Below are 24,426 nucleotides of genomic sequence, written 5' to 3'. Positions count from 1 at the left end.
GTACCCAGAAGCAAAACTCTTAATATTTGAATGTACCCTTCTTTCTTTTGCCCAGATCCTCCGGGACCACCTTCAAACGCGCATGTCACCGATACCACCAAGAAATCAGCATCTTTAGCATGGGGCAAGCCTCATTATGATGGCGGGCTTGAAATCACTGGTTACATAGTGGAGCATCAGAAAGTAGGAGATGAGGCCTGGATTAAAGACACAACAGGAACGGCCCTCAGAATCACTCAGTTTGTTGTTCCTGACCTTCAGACTAAAGAAAAGTACAACTTTAGAATTAGTGCTGTCAATGATGCAGGCGTCGGGGAGCCAGCGGTGATTTCAGATGTTGAAATCGTAGAGAAGGAAATGGCTCCTGATTTTGAGCTAGATGCTGAGCTGCGCAGAACACTGGTGGTTAGGGCAGGACTCAGCATTAGGATTTTTGTGCCAATTAAAGGTCGTCCTGCCCCTGAAGTGACATGGACCAAAGATAATATCAACCTGAAGCACCGAGCCAACATCGAAAACACGGAGTCATTCACTCTTCTCATTATCCCAGAATGTAACAGATACGACACTGGCAAGTTCGTGATGACCATCGAAAACCCAGCCGGGAAGAAGAGTGGCTTTGTCAACGTCAGAGTCCTAGACACCCCAGGTCCTGTCCTTAACCTAAGGCCGACAGACATCACAAAGGACAGCGTCACCCTACACTGGGACCTCCCTCTGATAGACGGGGGCTCGCGTATAACAAACTACATTGTGGAGAAACGCGAAGCAACGAGGAAATCATACTCCACCGTTACCACGAAATGCCACAAGTGTACGTATAAAGTAACTGGCTTGACAGAAGGCTGCGAATACTTCTTCAGAGTGATGGCAGAAAATGAATTTGGAATTGGGGAGCCCTCGGAAACTACAGAGCCTGTAAGAGCCTCTGAAGCACCGTTGCCCCCAGACAGCCTTAACATTATGGACATAACCAAGAACACAGTCAGCCTGGCATGGCCCAAACCCAGGCATGATGGTGGCAGCAAGATCACTGGCTATGTGATTGAAGCCCAGAGGAAAGGGTCTGACCAGTGGACCCACATCTCAACTGTGAAGGGGTTGGAATGCGTGGTGAGGAATCTGACTGAAGGAGAGGAATATACCTTCCAAGTGATGGCGGTAAACAGTGCGGGCAGAAGTGCTCCCCGAGAAAGCAGACCCGTCATCGTCAAGGAGCAGACGATGCTTCCAGAGTTGGATCTCCGTGGCATCTACCAGAAGCTTGTCATTGCCAGAGCTGGGGACAACATCAAAGTTGAAATTCCAGTACTTGGTCGACCCAAGCCCACAGTTACATGGAAAAAGGGAGACCAGATCCTTAAACAGACACAGAGAGTTAATGTTGAAAACACAGCGACCTCAACCATCTTAAATATCAATGAGTGTGTCAGAAGTGATAGCGGACCCTATCCATTAACAGCCAAGAACACTGTAGGAGAAGTTGGTGATGTCATAACCATTCAAGTCCATGATATCCCGGGACCACCTAAAGGACCAATTAAATTTGACGAAGTTTCTTCTGACTTTGTAACCTTCTCTTGGGAGCCACCGGAAAATGATGGCGGTGTCCCAATAAGCAACTATGTCGTAGAAATGCGACAGTCAGACAGTACCACATGGGTGGAGTTAGCAACGACTGTCATCCGTACCACCTACAAAGCCACTCGCCTGACTACAGGAGTGGAGTACCAATTCCGCGTCAAAGCGCAAAACAGATACGGAGTCGGACCGGGAATCACATCTGCGTCCATAGTTGCTAACTATCCATTTAAGGTGCCCGGGCCTCCCGGCACCCCTCAGGTTACTGCGGTCACCAAAGACTCGATGACAATTAGCTGGCACGAACCGCTTTCTGATGGTGGCAGCCCCATTCTAGGCTATCACGTCGAAAGGAAAGAACGCAATGGCATTCTCTGGCAGACTGTGAGCAAAGCATTGGTGCCAGGCAACATCTTCAAATCAACTGGACTTACAGATGGCATTGCGTATGAGTTCCGCGTAATTGCAGAAAACATGGCGGGCAAGAGCAAACCCAGCAAGCCATCGGAACCAATGTTTGCTTTGGATCCCATCGACCCGCCCGGGAAACCAGTGCCTCTAAACATCACGAGACACACAGTGACCCTTAAGTGGGCTAAGCCCGAATACACAGGAGGCTTTAAAATTACTAGTTATGTGGTTGAAAAGAGGGACCTGCCTAACGGACGGTGGCTCAAGGCCAACTTCAGCAACATCTTAGAGAATGAGTTTACCGTCAGTGGACTAACCGAAGATGCCGCATATGAGTTCCGGGTGATTGCCAAAAACGCCGCAGGGGCCATCAGTCCGCCATCGGAGCCGTCAGACGCCATCACATGCAGGGATGACCTTGAGGCACCAAGAATCATGGTGGATGTTAAATTTAAGGACACCATCACCTTAAAGGCTGGTGAAGCCTTCAAGCTCGAAGCTGATGTTTCAGGCCGCCCACCTCCAACCATGGAGTGGGCTAAGGACGGCAAGGAGCTCGAGGGCACTGCAAAACTGGAAATAAAAATTGCGGACTTCTCCACACACCTCATCAACAAGGATTCATCCAGGACAGACAGTGGGGCTTACATCCTGACAGCGACCAACCCTGGTGGCTTTGCCAAGCACATTTTCAATGTCAGGGTTCTCGATAGACCAGGACCACCTGAAGGACCCTTAGCTGTGTCGGAGGTGACATCAGAAAAGTGTGTGTTGTCATGGTTGCCTCCCCTGGATGACGGAGGTGCCAAAATCGATCATTACATAGTGCAGAAGCGTGAAACCAGCAGGTTGGCCTGGACCAACGTTGCCACAGAAGTCCAAGTAACCAAGCTGAAGGTCACTAAGCTTCTGAAAGGCAATGAGTACATATTCCGTGTCATGGCTGTAAATAAGTATGGGGTTGGGGAACCCCTAGAGTCAGAGCCTGTGCTTGCAGTGGATCCTTATGGGCCACCTGATCCACCCAAGAACCCTGAAGTCACCACCATCACCAAAGACTCCATGGTTGTCTGCTGGGGACATCCCGACTCTGACGGTGGGAGTGAAATCATCAATTACATTGTGGAACGGCGTGATAAAGCTGGCCAGCGCTGGGTAAAATGCAACAAAAAGACTCTTACAGACCTAAGATATAAAGTGTCTGGGCTGACAGAAGGACATGAATATGAGTTCAGAATAATGGCAGAAAACGCAGCTGGAATTAGTGCACCAAGTGCCACCAGCCCATTTTATAAAGCCTGCGACACCGTGTTTAAACCTGGCCCACCAGGTAACCCACGTGTCCTTGACACAAGCAGGTCCTCCATTTCGATTGCATGGAATAAACCTATCTACGATGGAGGTTCTGAAATCACTGGGTATATGGTTGAGATTGCCCTGCCGGAAGAAGATGAGTGGCAGGTTGTCACTCCCCCAGCTGGGCTCAAAGCAACTTCCTATACCATCACCAACCTCATAGAGAATCAGGAATATAAAATCCGCATCTATGCCATGAATTCCGAAGGAGTTGGAGAACCTGCCCTTGTTCCCGGGACTCCAAAGGCAGAAGAAAGAATGCTGCCTCCGGAGATCGAACTGGACGCTGAGTTACGCAAAGTTGTGACTATCAGAGCCTGTTGTACCCTGAGACTCTTTGTTCCCATCAAGGGGAGACCAGCACCCGAGGTCAAGTGGGCTAGAGAGCATGGAGAATCATTGGATAAAGCTAGCATTGAATCCACAAGCTCTTATACCCTGCTGATCGTTGGCAATGTTAATAGGTTCGACAGCGGCAAGTACATACTAACTGTAGAAAACAGCTCCGGCAGCAAGACTGCATTTGTCAACGTTAGAGTGCTAGACACACCAGGCCCTCCACAGAACCTAAAGATAAAGGAGGTCACAAAGACATCGGTCACGCTGACGTGGGAGCCCCCTCTCCTCGATGGAGGCTCAAAAATAAAGAACTATATCGTTGAAAAGCGAGAGTCCACAAGAAAGGCGTATTCGACGGTTGCGACAAACTGCCATAAGACTTCCTGGAAAGTGGACCAGCTCCAGGAAGGCTGCAGTTACTATTTCCGGGTGCTTGCTGAGAATGAATACGGCGTCGGACTGCCTGCTGAGACGGCAGAGTCTGTGAAGGCATCGGAACGACCTCTCCCTCCAGGGAAGATAACTCTGATGGACGTCACAAGGAACAGTGTGTCTCTGTCTTGGGAGAAGCCAGAGCATGACGGAGGCAGCCGAATCCTTGGCTACATCGTCGAGATGCAGAGCAAAGGCAGCGACAAATGGGCCACGTGTGCCACGGTGAAAGTCACGGAAGCCACCATCACTGGGTTGATTCAGGGCGAAGAATACTCTTTCCGTGTTTCAGCGCAGAATGAAAAGGGCATCAGTGACCCCAGGCAGCTGAGTGTCCCGGTGATTGCTAAAGACCTTGTGATTCCGCCAGCCTTCAAACTCCTCTTCAATACATTCACTGTGCTGGCAGGTGAAGACCTAAAAATCGATGTCCCATTCGTCGGCCGCCCAACACCGGCTGTCACCTGGCAAAAAGACGATGTGCCGCTGAAGCAAACGACCAGAATCAACGCAGAGAGCACAGAGAACAATTCCCTGCTGACGATAAAGGAAGCCTGCCGAGAAGACGTCGGCCATTACACAGTCAAACTGACTAACTCAGCAGGTGAAGCCACAGAAACCCTTAATGTCATCGTTCTCGACAAACCAGGGCCTCCAACGGGACCGGTGAAAATGGATGAAGTGACAGCAGACAGTGTAACCCTTTCCTGGGAGCCACCCAAGTACGATGGAGGAAGCTCCATCAATAATTACATCGTGGAGAAGCGGGACACCTCCACGACTACCTGGCAAATTGTGTCAGCTACTGTTGCAAGAACAACCATCAAGGCCTGCAGGCTCAAGACAGGGTGCGAATACCAGTTCCGAATCGCTGCTGAAAACAGATACGGGAAGAGTACCTATCTCAATTCTGAGCCTGTTGTTGCTCAGTACCCATTCAAAGTGCCGGGTCCACCGGGCACGCCATTTGTCACTCTTGCCTCCAAAGACAGCATGGAAGTACAGTGGCATGAGCCAGTCAGTGACGGTGGGAGCAGAGTCATTGGCTACCATCTAGAACGCAAAGAAAGAAACAGCATCCTCTGGGTCAAGCTGAACAAAACACCTATTCCTCAAACCAAGTTCAAGACCACTGGCCTTGAGGAAGGTATCGAATATGAATTCAGAGTGTCTGCAGAGAACATTGTAGGCATCGGCAAGCCAAGTAAACCATCAGAATGTTACGTAGCTCGTGACCCATGCGATCCACCAGGACGGCCAGAGGCGATCATTGTCACAAGGAATTCTGTGACTCTTCAGTGGAAGAAACCCACCTATGATGGCGGAAGCAAGATCACTGGGTATGTGGTTGAGAAGAAAGAATTACCAGACGGCCGCTGGATGAAAGCCAGCTTTACAAATATCATCGACACCCAGTTTGAGGTAACTGGCCTGATTGAAGATCACAGATATGAATTCCGGGTTATAGCTCGAAACGCTGCCGGAGTGTTCAGTGAGCCCTCAGAAAGTACTGGGGCCATAACAGCGAGAGATGAGGTAGAGCCACCAAGGATAAGCATGGACCCCAAATACAAAGACACAGTTGTGGTTCATGCTGGTGAGTCATTCAAGATTGAGGCAGATATATATGGCAAGCCAATCCCAACCACTCAGTGGGTAAAAGGTGACCAGGAACTTTCAAGCACAGCTCGGCTGGAAATCAAGAGCACTGACTTTGCCACCAGTCTCGGTGTCAAAGACGCAGTACGTGTTGACAGTGGCAATTACGTCCTGAAGGCCAAAAACGTGGCGGGAGAGAGATCAGTTACTGTCAACGTCAAAGTTCTTGATCGACCAGGACCACCTGAGGGACCTGTTGCCATCTCAGGGGTGACAGCAGAAAAGTGCACACTGGCTTGGAAGCCCCCCCTTCAGGATGGTGGGAGCGATATCACAAATTACATCGTGGAAAGGCGAGAAACCAGCCGCCTCGTCTGGACTCTGGTCGACGCCAATGTGCAAACGCTCAGCTGCAAAGTGACGAAGCTTCTGGAAGGGAATGAATATATTTTCCGGATAATGGCCGTGAACAAATATGGTGTCGGTGAGCCTCTCGAATCTGAGCCATTACTTGCCAAGAATCCATTCGTGGTCCCAGATGCACCCAAAGCTCCAGAGGTTACGACTGTGACCAAAGACTCAATGATTGTTGTGTGGGAAAGGCCGGCATCTGATGGCGGCAGTGAGATTCTAGGATATGTTCTGGAGAAACGGGACAAAGAAGGCATAAGATGGACCAGATGCCACAAGCGTCTGATCGGAGAGCTGCGCTTGAGAGTAACTGGGCTCCTAGAAAACCACAATTATGAATTCCGAGTCTCAGCTGAAAATGCCGCTGGGCTCAGTGAGCCAAGCCCGCCTTCTGCTTACCAAAAGGCTTGTGACCCCGTTTATAAGCCAGGCCCACCAAACAACCCCAAAGTCACCGATGTTACCAGATCTTCAGTGTTCCTTTCTTGGAGCAAACCTATCTACGATGGTGGCTGTGAAATCCAGGGATACATCGTGGAAAAATGTGACGTGAGTGTCGGCGAATGGACCATGTGCACGCCACCGACTGGAGTCAACAAAACTCACCTGGAAGTGGAGAAGCTGGTGGAAAAGCATGAATACAACTTCCGCATCTGTGCCATCAATAAAGCTGGAGTGGGGGAGCATGCCGACGTCCCTGGACCTGTACTGGTCGAAGAAAAGCTTGAGGCGCCCGATGTAGACCTTGACCTTGAACTAAGGAAGGTTATTAATATAAGGGCAGGTGGCTCCTTAAGGCTGTTTGTCCCAATAAAAGGTCGTCCCACCCCAGAAGTCAAGTGGGGGAAAGTAGATGGTGACATCCGAGATGCCGCTATAATTGACGTCACTAGCAGTTTCACGTCTCTTGTTCTTGACAACGTCAATCGGTACGATAGCGGGAAGTACACGCTCACGTTAGAGAACAGCAGTGGGACGAAATCTGCCTTCGTGACCGTGAGGGTTCTGGACACGCCAAGCCCACCCGTCAACCTGAAAGTCACAGAAATCACCAAAGACTCGGTATCCATTACGTGGGAGCCGCCTCTGTTGGATGGTGGATCAAAAATTAAAAATTACATTGTTGAGAAACGTGAAGCCACAAGAAAATCCTATGCTGCTGTGGTGACGAACTGCCATAAGAACTCCTGGAAAATTGAACAGCTCCAAGAAGGCTGCAGTTACTACTTCAGAGTCACCGCGGAGAACGAATATGGTATTGGCCTTCCCGCCCGCACTGCAGATCCAATCAAGGTTGCAGAAGTCCCACAGCCTCCAGGGAAAATCACTGTGGATGATGTCACCAGAAACAGCGTCTCTTTGAGTTGGACAAAGCCTGAACATGATGGTGGCAGTAAAATCATTCAGTATATTGTAGAAATGCAAGCGAAGAACACCGATAAGTGGTCAGAGTGTGCTAGGGTGAAGTCGCTTGAAGCGGTTATTACCAACCTAACTCAGGGAGCAGAATATCTCTTCCGAGTTGTTGCTGTAAATGAAAAAGGAAGAAGTGACCCGCGGTCCCTTGCAGTTCCAATAGTTGCCAAGGATCTAGTCATCGAACCAGATGTGAGACCACCATTCAGCAGCTACAGTGTCCAGGTTGGGCAAGATTTGAAAGTAGAAGTACCAATTTCCGGACGTCCTAAACCAACCATTTCCTGGACCAAAGACGGGGTGCCGCTGAAGCAGACCACAAGAATCAATGTTACCGACTCCCTTGACCTTACCACCCTCAGTATTAAAGAAACTCATAAAGACGACGGCGGACAGTACGGAATCACAGTTGCCAATGTCGTGGGTCAGAAAACAGCAACCATTGAAATTATTGCTCTAGATAAGCCTGATCCTCCAAGAGGGCCTGTTAAATTTGATGAAGTCAGTGCAGAGAGTATTACATTATCTTGGGAGCCTCCCTTATACACAGGGGGTTGCCAAATAACCAATTACATTGTTCAGAAAAGAGATACAACCACCACAGTATGGGATGTCGTCTCTGCCACTGTTGCCAGAACTACACTCAAAGTAACCAAACTGAAAACTGGTACAGAATACCAATTCAGAATATTTGCTGAAAACCGATATGGACAAAGCTTTGCTTTAGAGTCAGAACCAATTGTAGCTCAGTATCCCTACAAAGAACCAGGCCCTCCGGGGACACCATTTGCCACGGCCATCTCCAAAGACGCTATGGTCCTCCAATGGCATGAACCAATCAACAATGGTGGAAGCCCAGTCATAGGTTACCACCTTGAGAGAAAGGAAAGGAATAGCATTTTGTGGACAAAAGTCAACAAAACTATCATTCATGACACCCAGTTTAAAGCCTTGAACCTTGAAGAAGGCATTGAGTACGAATTTAGAGTTTACGCGGAGAATATTGTCGGTGTCGGCAAGGCAAGCAAGAATTCTGAATGCTATGTAGCCCGCGACCCCTGCGACCCGCCAGGAACCCCAGAAGCAATCATAGTTAAGAGAAATGAAATCACACTGCAGTGGACCAAGCCTGTGTATGACGGTGGAAGTATGATCACCGGTTACATCGTAGAGAAACGTGATTTACCTGAAGGTCGCTGGATGAAAGCCAGTTTTACGAATGTCATTGAAACTCAATTCACTGTGTCGGGTCTCACTGAAGATGAAAGATACGAATTCAGAGTCATTGCAAAGAATGCAGCTGGCGCAATAAGTAAGCCCTCTGATAGCACTGGGCCAATAACAGCCAAGGATGAGGTTGAACTCCCACGGATTTCAATGGATCCAAAATTCAGAGACACAATAGTGGTAAATGCCGGAGAAACATTCCGACTGGAGGCTGACGTCCATGGAAAGCCCCTACCCACCATCGAGTGGCTAAGAGGAGATAAGGAGATTGAAGAATCAGCTAGATGTGAAATAAAAAACACAGATTTCAAAGCTTTACTTATTGTAAAAGATGCCATTCGAATCGACGGCGGACAGTATATTTTGAGGGCCTCTAATGTTGCCGGTTCTAAGTCATTCCCAGTGAATGTGAAAGTGCTTGACAGACCAGGCCCTCCGGAAGGGCCAGTTCAGGTTACTGGAGTCACGTGTGAAAAATGCACTTTGGCATGGTCTCCACCACTTCAAGATGGCGGCAGTGACATTTCTCACTATGTTGTTGAGAAGCGAGAAACCAGTCGACTCGCATGGACCGTGGTTGCTTCAGAAGTTGTGACTAACTCTCTGAAAGTTACTAAGCTCTTGGAAGGGAATGAATATATTTTCCGAATAATGGCTGTCAACAAGTATGGTATTGGCGAACCTCTGGAGTCTGCGCCAGTACTCATGAAAAATCCATTTGTGCTTCCTGGACCACCAAAGAGCTTAGAAGTCACAAACATTGCCAAAGACTCTATGACGGTCTGCTGGAATCGGCCAGACAGTGATGGCGGAAGTGAGATTATTGGTTACATCGTGGAGAAGAGAGACAGGAGTGGCATTCGCTGGATAAAGTGCAACAAACGCCGCATTACAGATTTGCGGCTCAGGGTAACGGGATTAACGGAAGATCATGAATATGAATTCAGAGTCTCCGCAGAAAATGCTGCGGGAGTTGGAGAGCCGAGCCCAGCTACTGTTTACTACAAGGCTTGTGATCCCGTGTTCAAACCTGGCCCGCCCACCAATGCACATGTTGTAGACACCACCAAAAACTCAATCACTCTTGCCTGGAGCAAACCTATCTATGATGGCGGCAGTGAGATCCTGGGCTACATCGTCGAAGTCTGCAAAGCAGACGAAGAAGAATGGCAAATAGTTACTCCACAGACTGGCCTGAGAGTCACTCGATTCGAAATTTCCAAACTCACTGAACACCAAGAATATAAAATACGAGTCTGTGCCCTCAACAAAGTTGGTTTAGGCGAGGCCGCCTCCGTTCCTGGTACTGTGAAACCGGAAGATAAACTTGAAGCTCCTGAACTGGACCTCGACTCTGAGTTAAGAAAAGGCATCATTGTGAGAGCCGGAGGATCTGCCAGAATCCACATCCCATTCAAAGGCCGGCCCACACCTGAGATCACGTGGTCTAAGGAGGAAGGGGAATTCACAGATAAGGTCCAGATTGAGAAGGGCATGAACTTTACCCAGCTCTCAATAGACAACTGCGATAGAAACGACGCTGGGAAGTACGTTCTCAAGCTGGAGAACAGCAGCGGGTCCAAGTCGGCTTTTGTGACCGTGAAAGTCCTTGACACCCCAGGACCCCCGCAGAATTTAGCTGTCAAAGAAGTGAGAAAAGACTCTGTCCTTCTGGTATGGGAACCACCTCTCATTGACGGTGGGGCAAAGGTCAAGAACTATGTAATCGACAAGCGCGAGTCAACCCGAAAGGCCTATGCCAATGTGAGCAGTAAATGCAGTAAAACCAGCTTTAAAGTTGAGAATCTGACCGAGGGAGCCATCTACTACTTCAGAGTCATGGCTGAGAACGAATTCGGAGTTGGGGTCCCCGCGGAAACCTCTGATGCCGTGAAGGCTTCTGAACCTCCTTCCCCGCCAGGAAAGGTGACGCTCACCGACGTGTCCCAGACCAGTGCATCACTCATGTGGGAGAAGCCCGAACATGACGGCGGTAGCAGAATCCTGGGGTACGTGGTTGAAATGCAGCCCAAAGGAACGGAAAAATGGAGCGTAGTGGCTGAATCCAAAGTCTGTAACGCGGTCGTTACTGGTCTGAGCTCGGGACAAGAATATCAGTTCCGCGTCAAAGCTTACAACGAGAAAGGGAAGAGTGATCCAAGGGTGCTCGGCGTCCCTGTCATCGCCAAGGACTTGACTATACAGCCCAGTTTTAAGCTGCCATTTAATACATACAGTGTCCAAGCAGGAGAGGATCTGAAAATAGAAATTCCAGTTATAGGCCGACCAAGACCGAAAATTTCTTGGGTCAAGGATGGTGAGCCTCTGAAACAGACCACAAGAGTAAACGTGGAAGACACAGCTACTTCGACCATTCTACACATCAAGGAAAGTAGCAAGGACGACTTCGGAAAATACAGCGTCACCGCGACTAACAGTGCGGGCACAGCCACAGAAAACCTCAGCATCATCGTTTTGGAAAAGCCTGGCCCTCCAGTTGGACCAGTGAAGTTTGACGAAGTCAGTGCAGACTTTGTGGTCATATCTTGGGAACCTCCAGCCTATACTGGCGGGTGCCAGATAAGCAACTACATCGTCGAGAAGCGAGAGACCACCACCACCACCTGGCAGATGGTCTCGGCAACGGTTGCCAGAACCACCATTAAAATTGGCAAACTGAAAACAGGCAGTGAATACCAGTTTAGGATTTTTGCTGAGAACCGGTATGGGAAAAGCACTCCCTTGGACTCGAAGCCAGTTGTGGTACAGTATCCATTTAAAGAACCTGGACCACCTGGAACCCCCTTTGTGACATCTGTCTCCAAAGACCAGATGCTTGTGCAATGGCACGAGCCAGTTAATGACGGAGGCAGCAAAGTTATTGGCTACCATCTTGAGCAGAAGGAGAAGAACAGCATTCTGTGGGTCAAGCTCAATAAGATCCCCATCCAGGATACCAAGTTCAAAACAACTGGGCTTGATGAGGGGCTTGAGTATGAGTTCAGAGTCTCCGCGGAGAACATCGTGGGCATTGGCAAGCCTAGCAAAGTGTCAGAGTGCTATGTTGCGCGTGACCCATGTGACCCACCCGGCCGTCCCGAAGCCATCGTTATCACGAGAAATAGCGTCACCCTGAAATGGAAGAAACCTGCTTATGACGGTGGCAGCAAGATAACCGGCTATGTCGTAGAAAAGAAAGACCTCCCTGATGGCCGATGGATGAAAGCCAGCTTCACCAATGTGGTGGAGACCGAATTCGCAGTGACTGGGCTCGTAGAAGACCAAAGATATGAATTTAGAGTAATCGCAAGAAACGCGGCTGGCAACTTCAGCGAGCCCTCTGAGAGCAGTGGTGCTATCACTGCAAGGGATGAAATCGATGCACCAAATGCCTCACTGGATCCAAAGTACAGAGATGTCATCGTTGTGCATGCAGGGGAGACCTTTGTTCTCGAAGCTGATATCCGTGGCAAACCTATCCCTGATATCGTTTGGTCCAAGGATGGGAATGAACTTGAAGAAACAGCTGCTCGAATGGAAATTAAATCTAGTCTCCAGAAAACAACTCTCATTGTGAAAGACTGCATCCGTACTGATGGAGGGCAGTATACCTTGAAACTCAGCAACGTCGGTGGCACCAAGACCATACCTATCACTGTAAAGGTGCTGGACAGGCCAGGGCCTCCTGAAGGACCCCTTAAAGTCACTGGAGTTACAGCCGAAAAGTGTTACCTGGCATGGAGCCCACCTTTGCAAGATGGTGGTGCTAGTATTTCTCATTACATCATCGAAAAGAGAGAAACAAGCAGACTCTCCTGGACCCAGGTTTCAACTGAGGTGCAGGCCCTTAACTACAAAGTCACCAAGTTACTTCCTGGGAACGAGTACATTTTCCGGGTCATGGCAGTGAATAAGTATGGAATCGGAGAGCCCCTGGAATCTGAGCCTGTGATAGCCTGTAATCCTTATAAGCGTCCAGGCCCTCCTTCAACACCTGAGGCCTCAGCCATCACCAAAGATTCCATGGTGCTGACGTGGACACGCCCAGTGGATGATGGAGGTGCTGAGATTGAGGGGTACATTCTCGAAAAGCGAGACAAGGAAGGAATAAGATGGACCAAGTGTAACAAGAAAACATTGACAGACCTTCGGTTCAGGGTAACTGGCCTCACAGAAGGTCATTCCTATGAATTCAGAGTCGCCGCTGAGAATGCCGCCGGCATTGGGGAACCCAGCGAGCCATCTGTTTTCTACCGGGCATGCGATGCCTTGTATCCACCGGGTCCACCAAGTAACCCCAAAGTGACAGATACTTCTAGATCTTCTGTCTCCTTAGCATGGAATAAGCCAATTTATGATGGCGGTGCACCTGTTCGAGGCTATGTTATCGAGCTCAAAGAAGCTGCCGCTGATGAATGGACAACCTGCACGCCACCATCAGGACTACAAGGGAAGCAGTTCACGGTGACCAAGCTTAAAGAGAATACTGAGTACAATTTCCGTATCTGTGCTTTCAATACTGAAGGTGTAGGCGAACCCGCAACCATCCCCGGCTCTGTTGTTGCTCAGGAGAGGGCAGAGCCCCCAGAAATCGAACTCGACGCTGATCTCAGGAAGGTGGTCACTCTCCGGGCAAGCGCCACCTTGCGCTTATTTGTCACTATCAAAGGTCGGCCAGAACCTGAAGTCAGATGGGAAAAGGCTGATGGTATTCTCACGGAGAGGGCCCAGATCGAGGTGACTAGTTCGTATACAATGCTGGTGATTGACAATGTGACCAGATTTGACAGCGGGAGATACAACCTCACCCTGGAAAACAACAGCGGCTCCAAAACAGCCTTTGTCAATGTTAGAGTTCTTGACTCACCAAGTGCACCCGTGAATCTGACTGTGAGAGAAGTAAAGAAAGACTCGGTGACACTGTCCTGGGAGCCACCGCTTATTGACGGCGGAGCCAAGATTACAAATTATATCGTTGAGAAACGAGAAACTACAAGAAAAGCTTATGCGACTATTACAAACAACTGCACTAAGAACACTTTCAAAATTGAGAATCTACAAGAAGGGTGCTCTTATTACTTCCGAGTCCTGGCTTCCAATGAATATGGGATTGGATTACCAGCCGAAATAGCAGAACCTATAAAAGTATCTGAACCACCACTCCCCCCTGGAAGGGTGACCCTTGTCGATGTGACCCGCAACACAGCTACAATTAAGTGGGAGAAACCAGAAAGCGATGGTGGCAGCAAAATCACGGGCTATGTCGTCGAGATGCAGACAAAGGGCAGTGAGAAGTGGAGCACATGCACGCAAGTGAAGACGCTAGAAGCAACCATTTCTGGCCTGACTGCGGGAGAAGAGTACGTCTTCAGGGTAGCCGCGGTTAATGAGAAAGGAAGGAGCGACCCGAGACAGCTCGGAGTGCCTGTCATTGCGAAAGATATTGAAATAAAGCCTTCGGTTGAGCTTCCTTTCAATACTTTCAACGTTAAGGCTAAGGACCAACTCAAAATTGACATACCATTTAAAGGAAGACCTCAAGCTACTGTAACCTGGAAAAAAGATGGCCAGGTTCTTAGAGAGACCACTAGAGTCAATGTATCGTCCTCAAAGACGGTAACAACCCTTTCTATTAAAGAAGCCTCAAGAGAAGATGTTGGAACTTACGAACTGTGTGTTTCCAATTCTGCTGGATCCATAACGGTTCCAATTACTGTCATTGTCCTTGACAAGCCAGGACCTCCAGGACCCATACGCATTGATGAAGTTAGTTGTGACAATGTGTCCATTTCTTGGAATCCTCCAGAATATGATGGTGGCTGCCAAATTAGCAACTACATTGTTGAGAAGAGGGAAACCACGTCTACCACATGGCAGGTAGTTTCACAAGCGGTGGCGAGAACATCCATCAAAATAGTCCGCTTGACAACAGGAAGTGAGTATCAGTTCCGTGTTTGTGCAGAGAATCGGTATGGAAAGAGTTCCTACAGCGAATCCTCCGCGGTGGTTGCTGAGTATCCATTCAGCCCCCCAGGGCCTCCTGGCACTCCCAAAGTTGTGCATGCCACGAAATCTACCATGATCGTAACTTGGCAGGTGCCAGTTAACGACGGAGGAAGCCAAGTCATTGGCTATCACCTTGAATACAAAGAAAGAAGCAGCATTCTCTGGTCAAAGGCAAACAAAGTCCTCATTTCAGATACGCAGATGAAAGTCTCCGGTCTTGATGAGGGGCTGATGTATGAGTACCGGGTATACGCTGAGAATATTGCTGGCATTGGTAAATGCAGTAAAGCATGTGAACCAGTCCCTGCAAGGGATCCCTGTGACCCTCCGGGGCAACCTGAGGTCACCAATATCACAAGAAAATCGGTATCACTTAAGTGGGCGAAACCACGTTACGATGGTGGAGCTAAGATCACCGGATACATTGTCGAGCGCAGGGAATTGCCTGATGGCAGGTGGCTCAAATGCAATTTCACTAATGTGCAGGAGACGTACTTTGAAGTAACTGAGCTCACTGAAGACCAGCGTTATGAATTCCGAGTTTTTGCAAGAAACGCCGCTGACTCGGTTAGCGAACCATCCGAATCCACTGGACCTATTACAGTCAAAGACGACGTCGAGGCACCAAGAATTATGATGGATGTCAAATTCCGAGACGTCATTGTTGTCAAAGCTGGAGAGGTCCTTAAGATAAATGCAGACATTGCAGGACGACCACTGCCAGTCATTTCCTGGGCCAAGGATGGGGTAGAAATTGAAGAAAGGGCAAAAACAGAAATTGTCTCAACAGACTATCATACCACGTTAACAGTTAAAGACTGTGTGAGACGAGACACTGGGCAGTACGTGCTTACACTGAAGAACGTTGCAGGAACTCGGACTATGGCGGTTAACTGTAAAGTGCTGGATAAGCCTGGCCCACCAGCAGGACCTCTTGAAATAACTGGCCTCACAGCGGAGAAGTGCTCCCTTTCCTGGGGACGTCCCCAAGAAGACGGTGGTGCTGATATCGACTATTACATTGTAGAAAAGCGTGAAACAAGCCGCCTCGCGTGGACAATATGTGAAGCCGAGTTGAGGACGACATCTTGTAAGGTGACCAAGCTACTCAAAGGCAATGAATACATCTTTAGAGTAACGGGTGTTAATAAATATGGTGTCGGCGAGCCCCTAGAGAGCGTGCCTGTGAAGGCACTAGATCCGTTCACCGTTCCTAGTCCACCCACATCTTTGGAAATTACATCTGTGACCAAAGATTCCATGACACTTTGCTGGTCAAGACCTGAGACTGACGGAGGCAGTGACATCTCTGGATACATAATTGAAAGACGTGAGAAAAACAGCCTACGGTGGGTGCGTGTGAATAAAAAACCAGTCTACGATCTGAGAGTGAAGTCAACAGGACTCCGGGAAGGATGTGAATACGAGTATCGGGTTTTCGCCGAAAACGCTGCCGGCCTGAGTCTTCCAAGTGAAACGTCTCCCTTAGTTCGAGCGGAAGATCCCGTGTTCCTGCCATCTCCTCCATCCAAACCCAAAATTGTAGACTCGGGCAAAACAACCATCACCATTGGTTGGGTGAAGCCTCTGTTTGATGGTGGGGCGCCAATAACGGGATACACGGTAGAATACAAAAGGTCTGACGAGGATGACTGGAAGGCTGCCATCCAGAGCTTCAGAGGCACAGAATACACACTGAGTGGGCTAACCACTGGAGCTGAGTACATCTTCAGAGTGAGGTCTGTCAATAAGGTCGGTGCCAGTGACCCCAGTGACAGCTCCGACCCCCAGGTAGCCAAAGAAAGAGAAGAAGAACCTGTATTTGATGTCGACAGTGAAATGAGGAAGACTTTGGTTGTCAAGGCCGGATCCTCATTTACCATGACTGTACCTTTCAGAGGAAGACCCATCCCCAACGTCTCCTGGAGTAAGCCTGACACTGACCTCCGCACAAGAGCATACATTGACTCCACAGAATCTCGTACATCACTCACCATTGAGAATGCCACCCGCAACGATTCTGGAAAGTACACGCTAACAATTCAGAATGTTTTGAGTGCTGCTTCGATGACCTTCGTTGTCAAAGTTTTAGATTCCCCAGGACCTCCAGCCAATGTTACTGTACGTGAAGTAACCAAGGAGACTGCTGTGCTGTCCTGGGATGTTCCTGAAAATGATGGTGGAGCACCCGTGAAGAATTACCACATAGAAAAACGAGAGGCCAGCAAGAAGGCATGGGTATCTGTCACTAACAACTGCAACCGCCTCTCTTACAAAGTGACCAACTTACAAGAAGGAGCGATTTACTACTTCAGAGTGTCTGGAGAAAACGAGTTTGGTGTTGGTGTGCCAGCCGAAACGAAGGAAGGCGTCAAAATAACAGGTACATTTTATACCTATTTTGCTAGAATAATGTGAATCACTCTAATTATATTTCATCTTAAAGACTTTTGGTTCACACCCCCAAACTATTTATGCCATAGCGCAAAATGAATCTCTAGTAATTGACATAGCTAGAATGTCAATAAAAGATTTGTTGGATTTAAGGATAATCAAATCTAGCTATACATTTAGTATATGTATAAAAACTATATGTAGTTTCTTACAAGATTGTTCCTCTTGTCCCTCTGTTTAATACCCACAATGAATTTTGGGCAAATTTTGTTATTGTATATGGTTATTTGAGACTTAATTTAAATTTGAGTACTGTAACTTAGTGGAACTTTGATTGGCTAAAAAAAGCCAAAATTGTCTCATTAATAAGACTCAAGTCAGAGGAAATGCATGCCCTTGATTTAAGTTTTTCTTTGACAATGTGTGAAGGATGACAGTTGGGGAAAATGTTGTAATAATTGTCCCCTTTCTTTCAATGCATTTTTTTTTTCAGAAAAACCAAGCCCACCAGAAAAGCTTGGAGTAACCAGTGTCTCCAAAGACAGTGTCTCGCTGAGCTGGCTGAAGCCAGAACACGATGGCGGAAGCCGAGTGGTACATTATGTCGTCGAAGCACTAGAGAAAGGCCAGAAAAACTGGGTTAAATGTGCAGTGGTAAAGACAACCCATCACGTTGTTTCCGGTCTGAGAGAGGGTCATGAATACTTCTTCCGGGTCTTTGCCGAAAACCAAGCAGGCCTGAGTGACCCAAGAGAGCTCCTGCTTCCTGTTCTCATAAAGGATCAGCTAGGTATAGCTAACTTTATGCCTATTCCTGCATTCAGGTAACAATGTTTTGGGGCATTTTTTTTTCACCTTTATGTTCCGTACTTCTATTTCTTCAGAGCCACCTGAAATTGATATGAAGAATTTCCCAAGTCACACAGTGTATGTTAGAGCTGGCTCCAATCTTAAAGTTGACATCCCCATTTCTGGAAAGCCGCTCCCCAAAGTGACCTTATCAAGAGATGGTGTACCCCTGAAGGCGACCATGAGGTTTAACACTGAGATTACTGCTGAGAACCTGACCATCAATCTCAAAGAAAGCATTACCACTGATGCGGGGCGATATGAGATCACTGCGGCCAACTCCAGCGGAACCACCAAAGCTTTCATTAACATCATTGTGCTGGACAGGCCGGGTCCTCCGACTGGCCCTGTGGTCATCAGTGACATCACTGAAGAAAGTGTGACCCTCAGATGGGAGCCACCCAAGTATGATGGTGGAAGCCACGTCACCAACTACATCGTACTGAAGAGAGAAACAAGTACGGCAGTGTGGTCCGAAGTGTCGGCCACGGTGGCAAGAACCATGATTAAAGTCATGAAACTGACCACGGGAGAAGAATACCAGTTCCGAATCAAGGCAGAAAATCGCTTCGGCATCAGTGATCACATCGATTCAGCTTGTATAGTTGTCAAACTGCCATACAGTAAGTTGCTGACCTTACACACCCCAGATTGCTCTTTACTCTATAAATGTGCTAAATGCCTATATTAACGTATGGGTTTTCCCTCTTTCATAGCAACACCTGGGCCACCATCTACACCTTGGGTCTCCAATGTTACTCGGGAAAGCATCACTGTGGGCTGGCATGAACCAGTGTCCAATGGAGGAAATGCAGTCATAGGCTACCACTTGGAAATGAAAGACAGAAACAGTATCTTATGGCAAAAAGCCAACAAAATGATCATCCGTACAACTCACTTCAAAGTTACAACCATCAGTGCCGGGCTTATCTACGAATTCAGGGTGTATGCAGAAAATGCTGCTGGCATTGGAAAACCCAGCCATCCTTCGGAGCCAGTCTTGGCCATCGATGCCTGTGGTATGTATTTGCCAGATGCACTCGTCATGAGAAGAGCAGTTCTGATAACTTAAAAATGCAAATCTCATGTCTTCAATGAATTGGTCTAAGTGCCACTGACCTGCCTTCTCATGATTGCAGAACCTCCAAGGAATGTTCGGATCACTGATATTTCCAAGAACTCTGTCAACCTTTCATGGCAACAGCCAGCTTTTGATGGAGGAAGCAAGATTACAGGCTACATTGTGGAGAGGCGTGACCTTCCAGATGGGAGATGGACCAAGGCCAGCTTCACCAATGTTATTGAGACTCAATTCACCGTCTCTGGCTTGACACAGAATTCCCAGTATGAATTCCGGGTCTTTGCTAGAAATGCTGTTGGCTCCATCAGCAATCCATCTGAGGTTGTGGGCCCTATCACATGCATTGACTCCTACGGTAAGCGGTTTTCACCCACTGTTTTCTGTAATGACTTTTAACATGTGTCTTAAATAGATTGTGGGAGTAAGTACAGACCAGCTGGAATACTTAGGAATATATTCTTCAACCACTTCATACCCCCCACCTTGGTTTCAGGAAAAATGATAAGATTTTGATTATAGGATATCTAAAGGTCTTTCAAACTTTTAGGATTTTTTTTTTTTTTTGGTTGTCTGAATTGGTGCTTTCATTCTATTTGAAGCGATCAGACTCAATAACTCTCAGGTTAACTCACATCAGCACTGCATATTTCTCCTAAGTTCATGAAAGCACACACAGAGTCTTAAATAATGATGGTATTAGCAGCTCCTACCCCTGACTGGGCAGTTTCCATGAGAGCCCTTCCTCTGTGAAGAATTCACTCCCATAGATTAAAAACACAGATTAATCCACTTTACAAAAGGGAGCCTAAAGCTGGGCAGTGGTGGCACATGCCTTTAATCTCAGCACTTGGGAGGCAGAGGCAGGTGGATCTCTAAGTTCGAGACCAGCCTGGTCTACAGGATGAGTTCCAGAGCAGCCAGGGCTACAAAGAGAAATCATGTCTTGGGGGGAAAAAAAGCCTAAGGCTTAAAATATTTATGTAAATTCCCCCAAGGTCAAACAACTCAACAGTGATGAGCAACCCTCTTTGGGGCCCTCTCTATCTTACCGTCAGATCAAAATATAACTGGCCATTCTCAACTAAGTGGCATTCAACTAATAATGGCCATTCTCAACTAAGTGGCATTCAACTAATAATGGCTTAGAAATGAGAATTTCATGACAGTCAAGTACCCTGTGGTACCTTGTAATAGCTTTCCGTTTCCAAAAATGCAAGTTTAGCTTCTTCATGTCTGATCAAAAGGATCTACTCGCTTCCTCTTGCTGGAAGTCCCAGGGCCACCCTTTACTAGTCAGGATTTGTGGCACTGTAAGGCCAGTCAAACTTAGTTTTATATCTCAACAATCATGAGTAGCTTGGTGGAGCATCTGTTCAGGGGAGCTATAGCTCTGGGAGTAGAGAAGTCAAGCTTCAAGAAGAACATGAACTGCTCACATCCGGATGGTGGAAAAGAAGACAAATGAGAAGCGATCAGAAGTAAAGGAAAGAGTCTAGAGTCAAAGAAAATGTGTGGTGCTATTTCTTCCATAATGGTCTCAACCCTGATCCTGTTTTCATGCAGTTTAGTGTAGATACCCTGAGATCCAGAGTCTGTTCAGTCTGTCTTCCCCATGACGTGAGTGGGCTTAGACCTGCATATCGCACATACAACACATGTGCAAACAATTAGCAGACGGTCAGCGGCCTATTTTGAAGTTTCCGCAACTACATTTTTCATCCTGGTAAAATTTCAACTGTTTCTTCCTCTTTTTTTTCTTGCAGGTGGGCCTGTTATTGACTTGCCTCTAGAGTATACAGAAGTTGTCAAATACAGAGCAGGCACATCTGTGAGGCTCAGAGCTGGTATTTCAGGCAAACCCGAGCCCACGATTGAGTGGTACAAAGACGATAAAGAATTACAAACCAATGCACTGGTATGTGTTGAAAATAGCACTGACCTGGCATCCATACTCATCAAAGATGCCAACCGCCTCAATAGTGGAAGCTACGAATTAAAGCTAAGGAATGCCATGGGTTCCGCCTCCGCCACCATCAGAGTACAGATCCTCGGTAGGTGCTTTAACATGGGCAATGATGCGTTTTGTTTACCTAGAGTGTAGTAATTCAGAGCCACTCGGGTTTTTTTAAAGGCCCTCACGTTGTTTTCATCTTTCCCTGGCAGATAAACCAGGACCTCCGGGAGGACCAATTGAGTTTAAGACGGTCACTGCCGAAAAGATAACTCTGCTCTGGAGGCCTCCAGCTGATGACGGCGGTGCCAAGATCACTCACTACATCGTGGAAAAACGTGAAACAAGCCGAGTCGTGTGGTCTATGGTGGCTGAAAACCTGGAGGAGTGCATCATTACAACTACCAAAATTATTAAAGGGAACGAGTACATCTTCCGAGTCCGGGCTGTGAACAAATACGGAATTGGCGAGCCTCTGGAATCTGATCCGGTTGTAGCCAAGAATGCTTTTGGTGAGCCGTAGCCTCATTAGAAAACTAAAAGGCATGCAAAATACACTTGCAGATATAAGCTATTCTGAGGGCTTGTGTATGCTTTCCTGGAAAGACTTTCTTTTGCATCTCTGCTTGTCTCATTACTGCCCTCTCCACAAGACAGACACTGTCGTTACCAAACTGATATTAGACGGAATTTAAAAATGAGAAAGTTGAACCTGTTGAACCTTTCAACTCATCTGTTCTCTCCTTCCTAGTTACACCTGGACCGCCAAGCATACCAGAAGTGACAAAGATGACCAAGAATTCTATGACTGTTGTCTGGAACAGGCCAACTGTAGATGGTGGTAGTGAAATAAACGGCTATTTCCTTGAAAAACGAGACAAGAAGAGTCTGGCCTGGCTTAAAGTACTAAAGGAGACTATTCGTGACACCAGACAAAAGGTGACAGGACTCACTGAAAACAGTGACTATCAATATCGAGTCTGTGCTGTCAACGCCGCTGGAATGGGTCCATTCTCAGAACCCTCTGACTTCTACAAGGCTGCTGATCCTATTGGTAAGCTCTCACATACACACATCTCTGGCTGTCTTCTGTGTGACGGAATTGTAGATGTGATTGTGTAATGCTACATTGTAATTGACCATTCCAGATCCTCCAGGCCCCCCTGCCAAGATAAGAATTGCAGATTCAACTAAATCATCCATCACTCTTGGCTGGAGTAAACCTGTCTACGACGGGGGCAGCGACGTCACTGGCTATGTTGTTGAGATGAGACAAGGAGAGGAGGAGGAATGGGCTATTGTCTCCACCAGGGGAGAGGTCAGAACGACAGAATATGTGGTCTCTAACCTCAAGCCTGGAGTCGATTACTATTTCCAAGTATCAGCGGTAAACTGTGCTGGCCAAGGAGAACCCATCACAATGACTGAGCCTGTCCAGGCTAAAGACATCCTTGGTACGTACATCCACTTTGGTGATGTTGTGTGTCTTACTAAGAGTTCCAGGCAAAGACTCATTGTCTTTTAAAAATCACTGTAAATGTCCATTTTCTGTCTACAGAGGAACCAGAAATTGACCTAGACGTGGCTCTCAGAACATCCGTTATCGCTAAAGCTGGGGAAGATGTACAGATATTGATGCCCTTTAAAGGCAGACCGCCCCCTACTGTCACCTGGAGGAAAGACGAGAAGAATCTTGGCAGTGATGCCAGATACAACATCCAAAACACTGATTCATCTTCCTTACTCGTCATCCCTCAAGTCACTCGCAACGACACAGGGAAATACACCCTGACAATAGAAAACGGAGTGGGCCAACCCAAGTCTTCCACTGTGAGCGTGAAAGTACTCGATACACCAGCGGCCTGCCAGAAGCTACAGGTGAAACATGTTTCCCTAGGCACAGCCACGTTGCTATGGGATCCTCCTCTCATTGATGGAGGGTCTCCCGTCATTAACTACGTCATTGAGAAGAGAGATGCCACAAAGAGAACGTGGTCCGTCGTGTCCCACAAGTGTTCCGGCACAGCCTTTAAGGTAACAGACTTATCAGAGAAAACTCCGTTCTTCTTCCGAGTTCTTGCAGAAAATGAAATTGGAATCGGTGAGCCCTGTGAGACTACAGAGCCTGTAAAAGCTGCCGAGGTACCAGCACCTATCCGTGATCTCTCAATGAAAGATTCTACAAAGACATCCGTTGTCCTCAGCTGGACCAAGCCTGACTTTGACGGTGGGAGCATCATCACAGACTACGTTGTGGAAAGGAAAGGAAAAGGTGAACAGGCCTGGTCACACGCTGGCATTAGTAAGACCTGCGAAATCGAGATTGGACAACTTAAAGAGCAGTCGGTCTTGGAATTCCGAGTGGCCGCCAGAAATGAGAAAGGACAGAGCGACCCTGTCACTATTGGGCCACTCACAGTGAAAGAGCTGGTGATAACACCTGAAGTTGACTTGTCAGAAATCCCCGGGGCACAGATATCTGTGAGAATTGGACATAATGTACATCTTGAATTACCTTACAAAGGAAAACCCAAGCCATCCATCAGTTGGCTGAAAGATGGTTTGCCACTGAAAGAAAGTGAGTATGTTCGCTTCAGTAAAACAGAAAACAAAATTACCTTGAGCATTAAGAATGTAAAGAAGGAGCACGGAGGGAAATACACCGTTATTCTTGACAATGCAGTATGCAGAAACTCCTTCCCCATTACAATCATTACCCTTGGCCCGCCATCCAAGCCCAAAGGACCCATTCGATTCGATGAAATCAAGGCTGACAGTGCCATCATGTCATGGGATATCCCGGAAGATGACGGAGGAGGAGAAATCACCTGCTACAGCATTGAAAGGCGGGAAGCTTCGCAAACTAACTGGAAGATGGTGTGTTCAAGCGTTGCCAGGACGACTTTCAAAGCTTCCAATCTGGTCAAAGATTCTGAATACCAGTTCAGGGTTAGAGCAGAAAACAGATACGGAGTGAGCGAACCACTCGTCTCAAATCTTATCGTGGCAAAACACCAGTTCAGGATTCCTGGCCCCCCAGGAAAGCCAGTGATATACAACGTGACCTCAGATGGCATGTCACTAACTTGGGATGCGCCAGTTTATGATGGTGGTTCAGAAGTGACTGGATTCCATGTTGAAAGGAAAGAAAGAAACAGCATCCTCTGGCAAAGGGTTAACACATCACCAATATCTGGGAGAGAATACAGAGCTACTGGCTTAATAGAAGGACTGGACTACCAATTCCGTGTATATGCTGAGAATTCGGCTGGCCTAAGCTCACCTAGTGACCCAAGCAAGTTTACATTAGCTGTTTCTCCAGTAGGTAAGTGGCTGTTATTTAAATATATTTACTCTAGCAACCAAATATATT

General features: G+C 47.6%; 1 protein-coding gene across 1 annotated transcript in view; it reads left to right on the top strand.

The window, feature by feature from the left end:
* Nucleotides 1-24,426, top strand: part of Ttn (titin) — a 271,400-nt gene that overhangs the window by 221,732 nt on the left and 25,242 nt on the right. Inside the window, exons 277-286 of the mRNA XM_041639884.1 lie at nucleotides 56-17,161; nucleotides 17,666-17,962; nucleotides 18,057-18,644; nucleotides 18,738-19,040; nucleotides 19,161-19,457; nucleotides 20,866-21,153; nucleotides 21,266-21,565; nucleotides 21,805-22,107; nucleotides 22,202-22,507; nucleotides 22,612-24,378. Coding sequence (XP_041495818.1) covers nucleotides 56-17,161; nucleotides 17,666-17,962; nucleotides 18,057-18,644; nucleotides 18,738-19,040; nucleotides 19,161-19,457; nucleotides 20,866-21,153; nucleotides 21,266-21,565; nucleotides 21,805-22,107; nucleotides 22,202-22,507; nucleotides 22,612-24,378 — 21,555 coding nt within the window. The remainder of the gene's footprint in view (nucleotides 1-55; nucleotides 17,162-17,665; nucleotides 17,963-18,056; nucleotides 18,645-18,737; nucleotides 19,041-19,160; nucleotides 19,458-20,865; nucleotides 21,154-21,265; nucleotides 21,566-21,804; nucleotides 22,108-22,201; nucleotides 22,508-22,611; nucleotides 24,379-24,426) is intronic.

The sequence above is a fragment of the Microtus oregoni genome, unplaced genomic scaffold (genome assembly GCF_018167655.1).
Source record: "Microtus oregoni isolate MIOR12 unplaced genomic scaffold, Mior012 000060F_ref0000265, whole genome shotgun sequence".
In the NCBI taxonomy this organism is placed as follows: Eukaryota; Metazoa; Chordata; class Mammalia; order Rodentia; family Cricetidae; genus Microtus; species Microtus oregoni.
The sequence above is the reverse complement of the archived record's forward strand: the minus strand, read 5'-3'. Positions and strand labels throughout refer to the sequence as shown.